Source organism: Manacus candei, unplaced genomic scaffold (assembly GCF_025592945.1).
Source record: "Manacus candei isolate 608988 ecotype Guabito, Panama unplaced genomic scaffold, ASM2559294v1 h1tg000028l, whole genome shotgun sequence".
In the NCBI taxonomy this organism is placed as follows: domain Eukaryota; kingdom Metazoa; phylum Chordata; class Aves; order Passeriformes; family Pipridae; genus Manacus; species Manacus candei.
In genome coordinates, this window is record NW_026138076.1 from 13523435 (window position 1) to 13541971 (window position 18537).

At 39.3% G+C, this 18537-nt stretch overlaps 1 protein-coding gene across 1 annotated transcript; it reads right to left on the minus strand.

Moving 5' to 3' along the window:
- Nucleotides 1-1729: 1729 nt before the first annotated feature.
- FRG1 (FSHD region gene 1) lies at nt 1730-9563 on the minus strand. Its single transcript, XM_051790767.1, has 9 exons — nt 9420-9563; nt 9053-9120; nt 7327-7449; nt 6336-6393; nt 6038-6152; nt 5546-5650; nt 4705-4796; nt 3552-3662; nt 1730-2892 (listed from the first exon to the last, which is right to left on the minus strand). The coding sequence occupies exons 1-9, from the start codon at nt 9479-9481 to the stop codon at nt 2856-2858; spliced, it is 771 nt and encodes a 256-aa protein (XP_051646727.1). The 5' UTR covers nt 9482-9563; the 3' UTR covers nt 1730-2855.
- Nucleotides 9564-18537: the final 8974 nt, after the last annotated feature.

An 18537-nucleotide genomic window follows, 5' to 3' on the forward strand; every position in this document is an offset into this window, starting at 1 on the left:
TGCTTTATGTAGTGACCAAGATGTGTCGTGTTCTTAGGCACACAGAAGAAAAGTGATACAGTCTTTAATATCACTACCTAATTGCCTGTGCAATTAACTGTCTTACAAAACAAACTGGAGGTGTCAAGAAAAAGGGAAGTCCTTGGCAGAAGGTTGATTGGAAAGCTGCAAGGAACTGCAGAAATTAAGAAACGGGAAGGATAAAAGAAATGTATTGTAATATGGGAAAGCCTTGGATGAAGGGAGGGAATGCAAGTGGGAGGGAATGCAAGGAGCCAGCTCAGAGCATAAGCTGGAAAATTGCACAGAGCTTTAGAGACCAAAGCAGAAAAGCATTAAGCACTGGTAAAAGAAGATAGAGAACCAATCTGTGGATTTAGAAAACAAGGAAAATTACAGCATAACAGGATAAACCTTGAGATTTTCACAGGAGTGTTCTTTCAGAAATAGGAAATCAGGCAGTTTCTATAGGATCTGGAAAATATTTTCAGTTGAAAACAAGTACATATAAGACAAAAATCTGGTATTTACTTGCAGATATCTGAATATACTATTATGGACTATGGTAGAAAAAGTGTGATTAAGTTGGTCCTCTTATTTTCTAAACATCTGCAGCCCCTTTTGCTCATCTTTTATTTCTGGAGTAGACAGCTTTTAGGGATTTTACTATCTTTGTCTAGATGCTTTATCATCTTTAGTACATTTTGAAGCCTCTTTGTGCTTCTGGTTAAGTTCTTCCACTGCTAAAGAAACTCTCAGTTTAAGAAATTGTTAGCATCTTCCAGTAGCGATGTTTCTCTGACTGGATATTCTGCTGTATTCCTATCAGAATGTCTTGTCTCCAGGGTCCACTCCAATACTTTAGGCCCTCGATTTTGTTGCCTAGGTTTCTTCTGGCTGTTTTCAAAAGTCTGAGTCAGAAGAAAAAAGCTTCTTAAGATATGCAGTTAACTCGCTAACTGTACTAAGACACCTGGTGTCACTCATACCTAGAATTTATGTCCACTTTCTGCTTTCTCATACTCACCTATCCAGTACTGTATTACCACTCTCCAGATCTCTTCCTTCCTCCAGAAGCAGAGGCTGCACAAATTACTTCCCCTTTTCTGTTTTAGTTAAATTAAAGCTCCTTGTGCTAACAGTACTGCCAGGACACATCTCCAAGATGACTCCATGAATATCTCCAATGGGAAAATATCCCAATGGGATATAGCATCAGTTAAATATACGGATCTTCACTGTTGTGTCAGACCTTTGATTTCATTTTCCTGGGATCAGATTTCCAGTGAATTTCCCAGATCACTGTTTCTGTGTATCTCAGAACATGTTTTAGCTAGAATCTAGTAGATCATTAGTCCCAACACAGAAGGCAACCCCATTGCTACTATAATATCCTTATTCCCTGCAAGGCTGCCAGTCCCTCACTAATTCTAGTACTTCCTCCTCTACTTGAGGCAGTCTCATTTCATTTGCTCTGCCATTTCTTTTTGCTTCACTTATTCCTAGCCCTATAACAAAGATGCCTCTCAGTTCTGTTTCTTCTTTACTAGCACTTAGAGCACCTGCACCTTGCATCTCCTATTTGCACTAAAATGAAGGGAACTTTCCATTTACAGGGGTAATTCTCAGGCTCTTATTCAGCTGCTGAGTACTCCATTCAGCACTCTTCTCACCAGCATAGATTTCTGCTTCCAGATGCATCCACATTTGAAGTAATCATCTTTCTGAGTTCTACCAGACAAGTTTTTATTCAAACAGTAGATTCTTGAAAGAAAAACAGATGCTGTAATATCAATCTACTTCAACCATCAACATTCACTTCAGATGTATTTAAGATTCACAGTGACTGTGGATCAGTGACACCTGCAATGAACTGTCCAATAAGGTCATTCTGGCCTGCAGCCTGCTCCTTGCAGTGCTGCCTCTTGCTCAGTGTTTCTGGGAGTAGTTTTGGCACTAGGCCACTTCCAGGTCCATGATGTTGTAATGGTTGTACATCAGGTTACTTACATTTCTGGGGAGGGACATGTAGTGTGGTACTTACAACAAGAACTAGTTAATGAGCCCTAATCCCCAGTCCTAAGCCAAACTAAGGAGCTCTGGAGAAAAATTAATTATGGTTTTGTTTTTTTTTTTTCTCTGATAGAACAGCTCACAGCTATGCTGCATTTTCATCCAAGAATTCCTCAGACTGGCCAGGAACATTTGCCAACAATCATCTATTTATTTCTAGCTCTTAGCCTTCTCCCCATAAATTCAGCACTCACACCTCTGTCAGACCTGAGCATGTGCAGTGTATCTTTACCAACAGTACAGGAACTCAAAATATGGCCTTTACACAGTGTGGAAAAGACAACATAGCCCTCTTCTTTACATTAAGTCACAGAGCATACGGACACACACAGCAACTGAAAAGCCCCTAAGCTACATATACAATCAGTTCATGTACTTGACCCTTTCTGCTATTGGTAAAAAGCTATGCCTACATGGCTCACCCATTAATGAGGTGTTGATTTTTATTTGAGGGCAAGATCACTAAAAGCCAGGGAACTTTCTCTCTGGACTAAATCAGTGTACAGTCTGTCTCCCAGGGCTTAAGGTATATGGCAAACAGTTTGCCATTGGTAATTGATATACCTTTAATTTTTCTTGAAGTCATTCCCTTAATACAAGTCAAATATGCACAAGTGATACAGTTAATAAGATTTTATAACTGGGTTATCAATATGTGAGAAAATTTTAATACAATTCTGAAGATACTTAACAATTACTTAAATAAAAAAATTATAAAATATTTTACTCTTGTTTTCAATTTGACCCTGTCAAAGATGCAGAAGAAAATGGACCAGCTGGTGTCACTTGCAGTATCTATCCGCTTTCACTTTTGCTCTCCTATATGAAAAGAGTGAATGAAAGAAGATTTAGATTAAGACCAAATACAATTACACCTGAGTGTTTTAGCTGTCTCAAAACATTAATAATAGCCCAGGAGTGTTCTCACATCACCTGCAATTATCAGAAATAGTTTTCTGCATTCTGCCCACTGAATTAATGCAAATATTTATACCATATACTGGTACAAAAGGCTTTAAAAATTCAAGACAGTTTCTAAAGCCTCAGCTCAGGGAGAAAAAAAAATATTCCCACTAGATAACACAAAGGTAGTCCTAATAAATGCTATTTCTCTTTAAAATGCAACTTCTTTCTCTCCAAAATGTTCTGGATTGAAAAATGTATTGAAAAATGTTAAAAATCAGCTTAATTTTTAGGATTAAAAAGATTAATCCCTCAATAACTCTGCAGTAAACACATTGAACAACCTGAATTAATTTACAGTCCAAACCTGCTAACTTCAGCTAAAGAAGTGAAAATTCAGATAAAAAAAAAAATAAAAAAAAGGCAACCCCAGAACTCAGGCACAACACTCACCACAGAAGAAATGCTCAACAACCCGCCTGGAATCTAGCCCTCTTTTGTACCCCAGGTTTACTGTAATTCCATCTCTCAGTAGTTTTTTTAATCAGTACAATATTTCTTGTATTTTGAAGTACCTGTCAAGCAGCATTTCATGAAAAGTGCCTTCTTTCCTGGCTTTTCTAAGAGCTTTTGTATCTTCTTTGCTTATTTTAAGTTTTTTATCTTGAAAACTTTGGAATTTCTTTCTATAAGGGGGAGAAAAAAAAATAAAAAGGAAAATGTCTTTAAAATTTTGTGTTTCAATAAAACAACAGTGATAAGAGTCTTAGTTTCTATTATGCAGCAGAAAACTGGCCTAATAAAATACATCAAACCATCTCAGTACTACCACTGCACTAAGGCTCCTGTAGGTGAAAACTATTCAGGTTTTATTTTTTGTTTTGGCAGTCTAAATAGAAATGAGCCCCTATGTGGTCAGGAATTGTAAAGAGCCCCTTCTTCAACTACTAGCATAAGAAATCAGGGAACAAAAGTGTATTGGATGTAGGTCACAAGGTGCTGACAGTGAGGGAGCTGCAGGGAGTTTTCTCTGTGAGGAAAGGCCGGGAACTGCCCTGTGCTGTACAGAGCTGGCTCTACAACACACCCACTACAGGACACAGCCAAGTCCCATCAGCAAAGCTGGTGGCACCTCTATGAAAATGTATTTAAGAAAGGGCAAAATGCCACACAGGCAGAGGAGAACAGAAAAAAAACCCAAAAGTGCAAAAATGGCAGTGTGAACATCAAGGACAGAGAAAAAGAGGGAGGAGATGCTTCAGGCACTGGAGCAGATATTACCTTTCAACTCATGAATAAGACCATGACAGAACAGGGGAAAAGTGGGAGAGGAAAGGAGTGGCTGAAAGAAACCACTGTGTATTGACTCATACCCCATCCTGCTTTGGGGAGCAGGTAGAGGAATCTGGAGTGAGGGTAAGCTTGGGAGGCGGGGAAGAAAAGGGGGTATTTTTAAATTTTGTCTTTCTTAGTACCAAAATCCATTTAGCAGGCAACAAATTTAAGTAATTTTTCACTGTTGAGTCTGTTGCCTGTGACAGCATCTGCTACATGATCTCCTTGTCTTTATCTCAACCCATGAGCTTTCTCCTCCTATTTTCTTCCCTTGTCCTGCTGAGGGAAGAGCAAGTGAAAGGCTGGGTGGGAGTTTGGCCCTTTCACCAAAGATAGCCCCATGGAGAAGTGAAAAAAGGTACTTGAGCCTGTTACCAGCTCTAAAGTACGTACACATAATTGATTTCACACTGTTTAACGTTTCCTTTGTCTTCTTGTGGAACTTCATCTTTCTTCTTAGCTTCTCTTTCAGCACAAGTACGAATCTAGTAATTGAGAAAAAAAACCCAAAACAACCAAAACAAAAAACACCTATATTATAAAATTGTAAGCTACAGGTTAAAGATGATAACATATCCTTCATGACACAATGAGCCACAGTGACTTTTCAAGTTCACAGCTTTCTAACTGGTTAACTAGAGACTACTGCAATCCAAGCAAGAGTTGCCTGAAATATGGGGAATATTAAGTGTAATCCTTAATACTACTGAGACATAATTGCCTTCATCTCAAAGGAGCACCATTACAGTTCTTAGTTTTGGCAGAGACAATTCAGAGATTGATCTAAAAATATTATTGCTCTGACTAGCAGACACCTACCTCTGTGTGGAGAGACATATATTTTCCATGTTCAGATAAAGTCAAGATAGTCTTTTTAGATTTTCCTAAAAGATCTCCCCTTCTGCATCACTCTGATAAACCCTTCTCTGTCCCTGATTCAGTAATAATTCATCTCTTCCATACCAAGCTAATTAGAACTACATGGAATATCACATAGATAGTCTTGCCCTTTAACATCTTGCCCTTCTGGAGTGGTAAAATATCTTCCTATCTCTACTGGAAGTACTGAGAATTTATGCAGCCTTGGTGCTCATTTACCTTTCTTGTGGCCAAATCACTTGACAGCTTACAGAAAGCAATTATAACTGTATTAACAGTAAATTGTGGCACAGAGACACCTGCTTGTTTGAATATCCCTCCCAATCCTGTATTAATTGTAGAAGTTAGTGATTACCTTTATCATTTCTTCTTCCCCTGCAGTTTTGCTTTTAGCTTCTATATCTCCCTCTTCATTACATCTAATAAAACGGCTATTTGCTGCTAGTAATGCCATTTTCTTCTGCAGAAATAACATCCCACATTGTTAGAATAATGAGATTGTATATAATCCTTGATTCATAACATTTTATCCTCTACAATACATCAAAAATCTCTGTAAATGTGTTTTATTCTTTTATATATGGATACTTCAATAGCTAGCCAGAAGACTTGCTGGCTCCTCCGTTCTTAAGATGCTTATAGCTGCCAAAAAGCAGTAACTTGAAATATTTTAAGAACTTCCCATTATAGGAAATGCACTGCAGTTGGGAAAACATAATATTAAAAGTTACAATATGAAAGAGACTGCCAAACAGTTTTACTTCACAGTCAAAAAATATCAGCATAGATTAATTCAAAATACAGTCAAACACTGGGAATGTCAAATGAACTTTTCCAAATAGCTTACATCTTGGAAGACAGGTTCCCATTGCTCTCTTGATCCTATTGCATCGGAACGTCCAACAACGAGTCCATCTGAATTTATACCAAGATATTTGCCATAACCAGATTTCAGAGCAATCCTCAAAGAGAAAGTGCAGGAAAAAAAATAGAATGTTTTTAATTTATGCAATTCCCAACATGCAAGTTACCACAAACACATTTATTATTAGACAATGTATTTAAAGAGAGTATTAAAACATGTATTCACACAGAAAACAAAGACAGTTATCAAACAAAACTTGAAACACTGTTAAAGGAATTACCTTGTATCAGACAACTTTACTGCTGTAAACTGCTCAGGAGGACTAGGGCCTTCATCATCTGAGGAATGAATTTTCCATTAGTTAGGTATGAAGTATTAAACATAAAATATTTTAGCCTATTAATACTGCAGTTTCAAAAGGAATTAAACACTGACCATTGCTAAATACTATTCTTTAAAATTCTCCTTTTTTGAGAATTCACAGTTAAAAAAGCAATGCAGGTGCTCATTTATGTTCATGTATTTAGAGTGCTTAAAACAAGACATAAAGATGATCCTTGCATAAAGAAATTTGCAGTTGAGAATGTTTTATAATTCTCCTGGTGGCTTTGAAAACCTTAACTTCCTTGTAATGTTACTTTTTTCTTAACAAAATGCATTATGGTTCAAGCTATTGTAACTCAGCTCAGTATCCTAAAAGCTACTAGCCTCTCCATCCCTCAAAACCAAAATGAGAGAATATTGCCATCACTGGTTTGATCTCATCCTGGAGGTGAAACATACACTCTGTCAGGGTTCTGGAATAGTCTGTGCCTGAGTGATGGCTCTCAAATTCAAAGAACAAGCTAATTATCCCAGCACATTAGCAGCATTCTTGTGCAGTTACAAAACAAGCATATTGAGAGAAGATGCAGCAATAAGCCTTAAAACTCATCTGCCTTGAATTTCACTCTTCAAATGATGCCATAAAGATTTTATAGGATTTAATAAAAATTATACTGCTTTTTATCCAGCAAGTGGTATGGCCTTTAACAGGTAATCATCTCCAATGCAGTTCAATTTATTATACACATAAACCATGGAGAAACTAGATGAGTGAAACTGATTGGTAGTCATTAGGTTTAAGTCATCTGCATGCTTCATCTATAACTACTGCATTTGTAGTAAACTGCTTTCAGATGTAAAACTGCTTGCCTTTAAGTGATGTTAGTTTTATGCTTTTAGGCATTTCATTGTTCAAACTGCTTATTTTCAAATTTTCTGGAACAAACCTTTATGTGGTGCTCCAAGTGTAAACAAGCCATTGTCAAGGGCGTGGATGTAAGCTCCTTTATCCATTTCTATAGCTATAGTTCCTGTAATTTCACCAAAATTACTGATAGCCCACCAATTTCCTGTAATACAAAACCATGACAGTTCATTAACCAAGTAATCCCAACTTCTTACAGCAGTTCAAGAGATGATATATGTCTTCTCTGAAGAATTTGAAATTCTAAAGATAAAATTTCTATTTGCTATCTTGAGATCTGTGTGCACTATTTTATAGTCCAGAGCCAATTTAATGGTGAATGGTGTTGCTGCTGCATCAGAAAGTCCTGCTCTTATCCCTACCCTGTCATCCCTGGTTACAAGCTCCTGTGCTTTATCACTTTTTTCTGTTACTCTATAGAGCAAGTTGATTTATTCAGATGACACAGCAAACAAACACCTTGCAAGGAAATTGTTGGGTTTTTTTTCCCCCTCTTGATCAGTCTCCTGCAGTTTTGGGGTCATATGCAATCATTATTAAGTACTCCAGCAAAACAGAAGCAAATACACTATTTCATCTTGCTTTTAAATTACTTCATGTGAGCTGTAATCCTGGGACTTCAGTTGTTCAAGCCAATCTGTGTTTGAACATTTGAGTCCCACAGAATCCTACCAAAGTTAAAGGTAATCCTAGCCACGTGCATGACTCAGAATTATGACTTTTATATTTTTTTGAACAGTAAAATTTTCTCCTTGTATATTGTCTTACAAATATTTCCTACCTGATTAAGATAATAAGTACTTTCAATTATTCAATCTGAATATGGTGTCTTTTTTCCACATGATAAATTTGGCAAGTTAATCTGCCATGAGCAGAAATAACCTTTTCCTGTCTTTATACAATACACAGAACTATTTGTCTTGTCCTACATAGTCAGGGATCACATGTATGAATTCAATGTATGAATTTTCCAAATTTCTCCCACTTTTTTGAAATCTGGCTAAACTAAAGAGTACAGAATATCTGTATCATTCTTCTAATGTAAGGCACAAGAGCCCGTTTTCTCATAATTTTTTTTTAACACAGGAACAAGGATGACTTCCCCCTGCCCTATTTTATCTTATGCTTATATACACATAATAAAAAAATTATCTTTATCCTGTAATGTGCACTGTGCTACAAAACACCTCTGTATCTCTCATGATTTTGTGGTTCTTTCTAGCTGTTTTTGTTTGTGAAGTGAACTGTCATCAATCAAGAACATGACAGTGCCAAGGGGCAACACTGTAAAGTTATTGTTCATGACTATACACACTTTGATCATTCTATTTTACGAAAAAGTAGTTATGAGTAGTTATATTTTATTACTGGTTAATGTTTGTGTCTTCAGTTTCAATTTAACTCAATAAGTAACTGCATTACAGTGCTTAAAAGTCTCTCCTCCTGCAGCAAATACCACTGGGGGGTGGTGGTACTGGAGGAGATATTCAATCTGATAAGCACTTTCGGATTATCTAAGAATATATTTAGCTAAAAAAAAAAAAAGTGGAAAATCCATCCCATTAGCATCAGAAGTTCCACTTGGAGTCTAGGAAGATCCCAATATACAAATAACATGTTGTGAGAAATAGTTATAAATCTCTATAGGAACTATACTTAGTTTACAAAGTCCTATAACAATCTCTTTAGCTTCTGCTATATCCCCTACAGCTTCTATTCTGTCACGTAACTCCCGGAATATTGCTCACCAACAATATCAAGCTGCTCTGCTGCATCCTCCTCCCTTTTCCTTTTCTTCTCCTTGTGTTTTTTCTTGCTGCAAGAAGAGATGCAAAGAAATGAGAACGAGCCTCCGGCCCGGCACTTTCACCCCTCTCTCTCACGGCGTCCCGCCCAGGCCCTGACGGCAGCCGAGAGCCCAGGGCCCGACCCCCTGTCCCGGCCGGGAGCCCAGGGGTTCCCGCCGCCGGGGGTCGGGAAGGGGCGTGCGGGGCGGCACGGCGGGCGGCGCGGGGCAGCACGGAGGGCGCTGCGGGGAGCCCCGGGCTCCCTGACCCGCGCTGCGGCAGCCGCTGGCCCGGGGAAGGGCGGCGCGGCAGGCGGCCCGCTCCTCACCTCTTCTCTTTCGACCCTTTAAGGACGAGCTTAGTGGACTTAACGCAGGAATACTCCGCCATGTCGGGAAGCTCCGGCGTACAGCGCCGGCTCGGCTCCGCCCCGCGCCCGGGCGGAAGCCTTCGGACCGCAGCGCTGCTTCCGCCGGGCCGTGAGCAGGGACCGGCGGTGTCGGTGTTGCCTCGGAGCATGTTCGGGGTGCCGGACACGGAATTTGGGAGGCGGGGCGTGGTGGCAATAAAACAAGAAGAGTTTAAAATTACGTTTAAGAGCCTGTCCCTCGGCACCTTCCTCTTCTGAGTCTGGCTTGGCTCCCTGAGTTCCTGCAGCGCTTTGCAGGACTGCAGGCAAAGAGCGCCGAGGAACTTAGCGCTCAGAGCTTCCTCTGCAACCTGTGCGTGTGTGTAGTATAAAACGTGTAATGGGCATCAGCAGAGCCCTGAAATGTGATCCTTTTGCCGAGGGCACCAGACCTTGCCTCAGTGGCGGTGTTACACGAAGTGGGGTGCCTGGCAGTGCTGGTGCGGGAGCAAAATCTTCGAGGGAAGCACATGAAGACAAGCTGGGGAAATGAAGCTTGTAAATCAACAAAGTGCACCAAGCTAGGGGCAAAATGAGGTTTAAGACAATTTTTTCCCCATCCTGTTAGCCACCTGGTATTCCACAGAATAAAATCTACCTCAGGCTTTCCCCTGGGGATATAACCACATAACCATTTTTCTCACATTTTTAAGATACCAATAATCCTTCTTTGGGGAGCAGCCTTACTAGCACATGAGTGATTAGAATCCCTATTACAGCAGTAATTTGTGTTTAGTCCTCTGCTGTTTCTACTTCACACTAATGGAGTTTGTGCCCAAAAGGCTGCCTGCTGACTACCATAGCTGGTCAAATGAAAAATACCATCCCTATCAAATCTTGTCTTACAGGTACACATACAGAGATTGTATTCGATTGCTTCCTTCTGGTTTCTGAGTTAATTTCCTATCTACACTTGCAAGTTCTCAGTACCTAAAATGTATCTTCTACAAATAAGAAATGAGAGTCTTATACATGGCTCTGTAAAAGCTTTCAGAATCACTGAAAGCATGGCCTGGTGATAAAGCTTGGCATGTATGAAGTCCCAATGAAACTGACCCTGCAGTTGGTGAATGACTGCAGGTCATTCCACAGATACTTTAATTGGATCCAATTCTCTGCCTTTTCTCACCAAAATCCTTTAAATTTCTCTCTGCATGCCTAAGATGATGAACCCCATATTTTTGTCTGTGAAGCTGTAGTGGTTACACCTGCCATATTAAAATGAAAACAACACTAATGGACTTCTGGGAGTTTTTGGCAATTCCCTCATTTTGGAGCTTTGGGGAGAAGGTGGTTGGGAGTAAGCATGGGGCTTGTCAGCAAAAGCAATACCTGAATCAAGCTACTGGTGCATGTAAATTCAGAATGCTTTTTTTGTGTGTGTCTCAGGCATGCTACTTCCCTACTAGTGTTGTGGTTTTTCACTGGAAGACAGTCATCTCCTTGATCAGTGTTTGGGAAGTGGATAACTTGAAGCAGTGTGTTGCTGTGGTAGACAGTATGTTACTTGACTGATTTATGGACTTACCAGTCCCAGGAACTTGCATCTTGCAATTGTTTATTCGAGTAAAAGCTGAAAAAATAGGTAGAATTGAAAGCTGCAGACAGTGATGGACAGCTTGCTGGTCTCTGCATGGAGCTGTAATGAGGGAAGTATTGCATTAGCAAAGTCTTGCATCAAATCAGGTTGTGAAGGTCCTATACATATTTGTCTATGTGAAGGATCAGAGAAGATCCAGATTTCCAGTACAGGATTGAATATATAGGTGGACTATTAGCAATCTATTCTTTTATTTCAAACCCACCCTCAAGTACATTCTATTTTCTATTCTCATGTTTCTAGAGATTATTGCCTGAATTGTTGAAAACTTTTGGTAGTGTCTTAGAATTTTGTAACCAGTAATAGAGTGGTTGTTGGTTAGTTTGTTTCCTTGTTTTTGTTGGTAGATACAATGGCTTGTTCGCTGATGAAACATTTAATAATCATAAAATCATAATCACATGGTTTGGGTTGGAAGGGACATTAAAGATCATCTAGTTCCAACCCACCTGCCATGGGACCAGGTTGCTCAAAGCCCCGTTTGACCTGACTTTGAACATTTCCAGGGCATCCACAACTTTTCTTGGCAACCTGTTCCAGTGTCTCACCATCCTCACAGTAAAGAATTTCTTCCTAATTTCTAATGTAAACCTACTCTCTCTCAATTTAAAGCCATTACCCCTTGTCCTATCACTACATGGCCCTATCCATGTCTCTTGTAAAAGTCCCTGTCCAACTCTCTTTAGGTACTGGAAGTTGCTCTAAGGTCTCTCTGGAGCCAACTCTCTTAGCTTTTCCTCATAGGAGAGGTGCTCCTGCCCTTTGATTGTCTTCATGGCTCTCCTCTGGACTTGCTCCAGCAGGTCCATGTCCTTCTTATAATGGGGGCCCTGGAGTTGGACGCAGTACTCCAGTGGGGTCTCATGAGATCAGAATGAGAGGGGGAGAGGTACCCTCTGTGACTTGGGCTGTGTGGCTGGAACACTTGCTGGCGAGGACCAAAGCAAAAAAGTTGTTGAATACCTCAGCCTTCTCCACATTTCGGGTGACCAGGTCTTCCATTTCCTTCTGGAGAGGGTCCACATTTTCCCTAGTCTTTGTTTTATCACTGATGCACCTATAGAAGCTTTTCTTGGTGCCCTTGACATCACTGGCCAGATTTCGTCCTCTCAGGGTTTAGATTTCCTGGCCTGATCCCTGACTACTCGGCCAATTTCTCTATGTTCCTCTCAGGCTACCTATTGCTTCTTCTACCCTCTATAGGCTTCTTCTTTGTGTTTGAGTTTGTCCAGGAGCTCTTTGTTCATCCATGCAGGCCTCCTGGCATTTTTGCCCAGCTTCCTCTTTGTTGGAATGCATCGCTCCTGAACTTAGAGGAGGTGATCCTTGAATATTAACCAGCTTTCTTGGGTGCCTCTTCCTGCCAGGGCTTTATCTCATGGCACTCTACAAAGCAGATCTCTGAAGAGGTGAAAATCCTTTCTCCTGAAGTCCGGGGTAATGAGCTTACTATACTCATTCCTCCTGGCTGCCCTGAGGAACTCGAACTCCACCATTTCATGGTCACTGCAGCCAAAGCTGCCCTTGAGCTTCACATTCCTTACCAGCTCCTCCTTGTTGGTGAGAACAAGGTCCAAGCACAACACCTCCCCTTGTTGGCTCTTCTGTCACTTGGAGGAGGCAGTTCTCCTTTTAGCCAATATATTTGTGTCTCTTCAAGCTAATTGCTCAACACTGAGCAATTTTAGCAAATATGATTGTATATGACTCTTATCACTAAATACCTGTTTTGCTGATTCTATCAGATGCCTATCAGGCAAATATTTTAGTAAAGGGAATAAGAAAACAGAGAAAGCAATTACATCAGAATTAGAAAAAAGCACAGAGGAGATGAGTGAAGCAAAAAAGAATGTCAGCATGCTGATCGCTCAGCAATCCTAGCATACTGGCTTGCCATTCAGTGCTTATTTTGTGGTTTATTTTGAATTCTTTTTAGGCTTTGATTCTGTGGAGAGCAAACCTGCAGGAATTCTTTATTGTTTTGTTAACTGTACTGTAACTTTACAACTTTATTTAAGATAGATTAATATTTTTTGACTGCTCAACTGTGCAACCTTAGTATTTGCAGAGTATTTGTACACTTTTGTCAAAGTGGGCCAGTGTCCACTGATACACCATGACTAGCACTTCATAGTACACAAGTGGTTGCCTGAGAGGTCATATGAGAGAGGAAAAGGTAAGAATATAAAGCATTTATAAGAGATTTAATAGCTTAAAAGTTATTAGGAATTATCTAAGTTAGATATTTAGGTTTTTATTGTTAACTTAAAAAAAACCAAGAACAATTAAAGCAGTTTAATGTTTATTATATGGTGGAACTACATTTTGCTGTTTGTCCACCAGATGCTGCTATAGCCCCAAAAATAGATGCAGAGTAAGAAATCTGAAAAAAAAAAGAAGTAGTTTTTATTTTCATTACAAGTCACCCTTACATATTGTGATGCTGGAAAGAATTACACACGTGCTTATATTTTGCGTAGGGAATAGTCCCAGTGAGTTCAATTAAGCAGCTCATTCTGTGTAAAGTCAGTTGTGGTTGTAAGCTTTCTTAGGATGGGGATGTATCAGTTATGTTTGCTATTTTCGTAATTTGCTGTTTCCCCCATTATGAAGATAAAGAGAGAAAGACAGAAGGACAGAGACAATACATTTCTTATTTTAATAGAAATGTGGGGTTTTTTTCAGGCTTTCATAATGTAAAATATATTTTCTTGTTGATGAGTATAATTTTATTTAAAATTCTTAAATTTAGTGACTACAGCAAGAAATAGGCAGCAGTAAAGTATATGCAGACGGTGGTAAGACCTTTCCCTGCATGGCAAAGCAATGGCATCAATCAGAAAACTGTATCTAAAATGGTACCACTTTAGAAAACTATTTAAACTCTAATTTGCTAGTTAGTATTTTTGAAATTAAAACATTTCCAATATGTCCTGGCTGTGATTGTTTAAAAAAAAATAACAGTTGTTTTTCTTTATGGCAATGGAAATAAATGGAGCAATTGTAGAAAACAAATCACTTTTTTAATGACTAGATTTTCCTGCCAGCTTGGAATTTGCCGCATGTGCATTTTGTTTTGAATGCCTAAAGAGTGAAATCATTTGCCATCTCTCATGCAAATGGGGCAGATTGGCTGAGGTGTCATTTGCAAAATGTGCACTTGCATCATTCCCGTTTGAAGGGGATCATTACAAGCAATGTTTTCCGTAGACACTCAGGATTGATGGAAGTGGAGGGCTGAGACTCGGCGTCCATGGATATAGTCTAGTGTCATAAAAGCCTGGACCGAAACTGGGGTGCTTTGGAGTTTTCTCTCATCTTGTTTATTTATGCTAGGAAATATTAAAATACCTCCCCAAACCAGAGAAACTTGAATTAGCTCTCTTGATAGCCAAGTTGGCAGATTATATGTTTTTTTCCCCTCTTTTGTTTGTAAGTGTGGGCCCCATGTGAAATATTGAAGCTCCTGACTAATGTAGCAGCCAAGATCGATATAGTTTTGTTTACTCATTTACATAAGGAGTGAAATCTGATGTGAGTTAGAACCAGAGCAACTATATTTTAATTTTTCCCCAGTGGGACAAAGTACATACGCTAGAATGTTGTGGTGGTTTCTCATAATGTTCAGTAGCAGTTGTGTGAGAGTGTTGAAGCTTCTCTAGGACATGATGGTGCATACCACACTGGCATAACAGATGTAAATAAAAAGCTAATTTGATTCTTAGCATTTTTAATACTGCATGCTGAAAATGCTTTTATTATAACTTCCAAATTTTAAGTGTGACCAGAAATTACCTGTTTTAAAACAACCAAAGATGTTAATGTTAGAGTTTTAGCACAAGTAAATAGTTATTCTCAAAATTTCATTTTCCCTACTCGTCTTATTGCGCAGTACTTAGATTATTTGGAAAATAGGAAGGGTTTCTCAGCCTGTCAGGAACAGGGTGGAGCCCCAGCTCAGATTCCCCAGTCCTCAGCATCCCTTGTACAGAGGAGTGGTGTTGGTTCTAGCTTCTTAGGTGCTTCTGCTTTACCTGGTCACTCCCTCACTTTCCTCTGTAAAGTTTTGTAGTGACATTTTTGTAGCTGGCTGGATCTTCTCAATATCTCTTTCCCCAGACATTGAGACCCTGCTCTGCAATTTGGCAGTGAGGGACAGAGCAGTCACCAAAATCCCTTTCTGCTGGACACTGAGGGAATGCAAAAGAGAAATGAAAAGGCAACTGCAAATGTACAGTGGTCTCATGCAGATGCCAACTCTGTGTGGTGTTTACTTGGGCTCAGACCTTCTGGTTTCTGCTTGTCATCCCAAATGCCTTAGCATGTGTACCTCTTCAAATTCTGCTGTTCTTTTCTACTAGTTGCTCTGATTTTTATCCTCATGTTCTAAGGAAAATTTTTGTGTGTGAACACCTTTGTCTCTTTGCCTATTAGTCTGTGTTTCTGTATCAATTTTTTTTTTAACTGGCCAGTTTTGTTACAATTTAACAGACACAATCACAACAATGATTGAAATCTGTTGAGTTCTGAAACTATTGTTAGGTAAGTGGGAAAAAGACCTGTAACTTCCCTGACGGAGGAAAAGGTTGCAATAAGAACTTCCATCTTACTAGAGATGGGAAGAGAACCTTCATGCAGAAAGGAGTCTATGAAGAAAAACTCCTAATAAATCATCGGACACTAATGAGTGACGAATCAAACTGCATTACTTCCAGTGCTTAAAAAACCTATTGCTATGTACTGTAATTTCGATTTTTATGGTATGGAAATTTGATTCTGTAAGTTGAGTGTATGATTTTTGACATTTCCTGAGAAATAGCTATCATGTTCAATGCAAATGTGGTTGAAAACCCCTTTCCTTATTTGCTGATACTGTATGGCAAATGCAGTCTCAACTATAAATTAAGAGATGATGAATTTTTGTGGCAAGTTACCTGCTTTGTGCTATGTGTTCATATGCAGACTTTTCCCTCTCTGGGACATGCTTTTTTTTGGTCTCCAGTGAGCCTTGTTTCCCTTGTTATATGTGGCTGAGTTTGTTTATCTCATTAGGAAAACCACAAGATCCATGGGGGAAAGATTTTCTGTTTCATGTATAAGTAGCACTGTTGTGGTTGTTCTTTGTTAGCCTATAACGAAGTTTAATTTAAATACGGTTTTTAACTGGTGCTTTTATTTTTTTTTTAATTGAGTATTTCAAAACCAGTTTCTTTCTTTTCGTATTTCTTCTGTGATTTAGTAAGAAATAAACAGGTGGCTTTGCCTAGTTTTGAAGGGTGTACTCACATTCACAGCATTCCTTCTGAGAAGGGACTTATGAAGTGTAACCCTCCCACCCCTCCCAATAATCTGTGGCTCCCTTTTTGGCTCCGTTTCCTCTGAGACTACATGGGTGTCCTTTATAATTTCAATGGAGATATGAGTTGGCAAGACTTAAAAGAAGAATGAATCTGTGGCAGGGTATTTCTTTTCAGTGCTGCTGTCCTCCTGGCCATAAAACTGCACCCTTTTCCTTTGTAAATTATGTAAAATTCTTGTAAAATTTCTTTCTGCATTTTTTTTTCTATCAGGACTGGAACATTTACCTGCTATGATTGTTTGCATTGCCCATTTGAATTTGAAGAGCTGCTGTGATTTTCTTCTCTTATCCTCTTCTCCAGTCCTCCTGATTCTGTGTAATTTGTCCTGAATGCAGATGCTCTTCCATAAAAAGACAATTTTTACTAATGCAGTGGCAGGGGATGTCTTGTAAAAAATTCTTTTGTGTGGACAGCAGTTGTGGAGGTAGAAGGGAGACCTGTAGACTATTGCATATAGAAAAGGTATAATCTAGGCAAAGATACAAAAAGCTTTTTGCTCTGGAGGGATTTCTGAGCTATTCATTTTCCTTGTTCACTCACTTCCTTTTAAATGTGTAACATTTAAGTTACAATGGATCTACTTGGGGGGTTTTTTCCCTCCTTGGGCCAAATATAAAAGAGAAATAAGTACACGTAACTATTGCTCATTTGCGAGGGCCTGACTCAGACTGTCCTACTTGTTTTTTCATCCAGAGAGCCTCCAAATGTTGACATTATTTATTAGATTATGAAGAAGTTAGAGATGAAAGGCAAATGTAGAACTTCCTGATCTTTGCCCTTATCAGGACTATCATCAGTATCTTGTTGTACTTTTGTTTTTAATTTTGCCCATCGCATATCTAGTAAGTCTGATTTGCCCAGACTTTTGTGTTATACTTTCTAAAAGCAACACAAGCAGAACAAAACAGGTTTACAATCATCCCTTTCTTCTTGACATTAGGAAAATAAAGTTTCTAACCCATAGCACAGTACATATGGGAGCTCTTTTGAAATATGGCGGCTGGAGATGGCAGCATTCACCATCCTAATGCAGCTTGCCCTTTCTTTAAAGCTTCAGTAACTGGAAGGAATGAATGATGTCAAATTTTTAGCTTCCACTGAAAAAATACAATGCAAACTAGAATTCCTGTCCTTCGTGGATATGACAAAGAGACATAAAACCTGATTGTAAGAGTTTAAAATTTTGAAAAGCAGAACAAAAGGAGAGCACATTATATTTCTTTTATATACTGCATTTAAAGCCATTGTTGTGAGTTTTGTAGCCTGACTAATGATTGTTGAGTGTTTTGGGTTGGCAACATCTGTTCACTTGTGTCCTGTCACATTAAGTAAGTGGGAGTTGAAACTGCTGATCTTCCCAAGTTCTGATCCTGAGAGAAAAGGAGAGGGAACATTTCAGTATGCATTACCTGCTTTCAGACTGTTTTCCCCATAGCGTACCCTTGGTGTACATCAGTGTTTTTCTTACAGTCTAGATGCAGCACAAAATATTTTTTTCCCAATTAAGCTTTATTTTGCTGAAGGGGTCTCTCCTGCTCCTGAAATCCCAACTCTAATTTGCCAAAGATAAAAATAACCTTTTTGCTGTCACAGCTTCATGAAACTATGTTGTGACAAGGCATGATCTGGTTTAGATCTTAAAAGGTGAGATCTGTGAGACTGGCTAAGGTGTTTCAGTGCATCCCAGAGTACTGGCTGGAGTGGAGTCCTAGGAAATAATCCATGAAGGATTTCTGGCATGTGCAGTAGATGGGGTGTAATTTATACAATTAACTTCTTAATGGAGCATTGAGCTGTATCCATAGTGTTCTTTGGCCTTTTAGGGTGCTGGAATCCCTAGATGGTGTGTGTGAGGATTTGCTGTAACCAGTCAGCACTAGACCTGAAATTCTCCCAGACCTGCTTCAGATGTTTAGCCCTGTGGCAGGTAGGAGTTGGCCTCAGTTCTGGTTACATTGGTCTCCAGGGGGATAATTCAGCATTGGCAAAGTACATTGATGCCATTGTCTTGGTTTGCAGATGGCCAAGATCTAGCTCAGATTTCATCACTGCCTGAGGTGTCCAGAATTGCCTTATC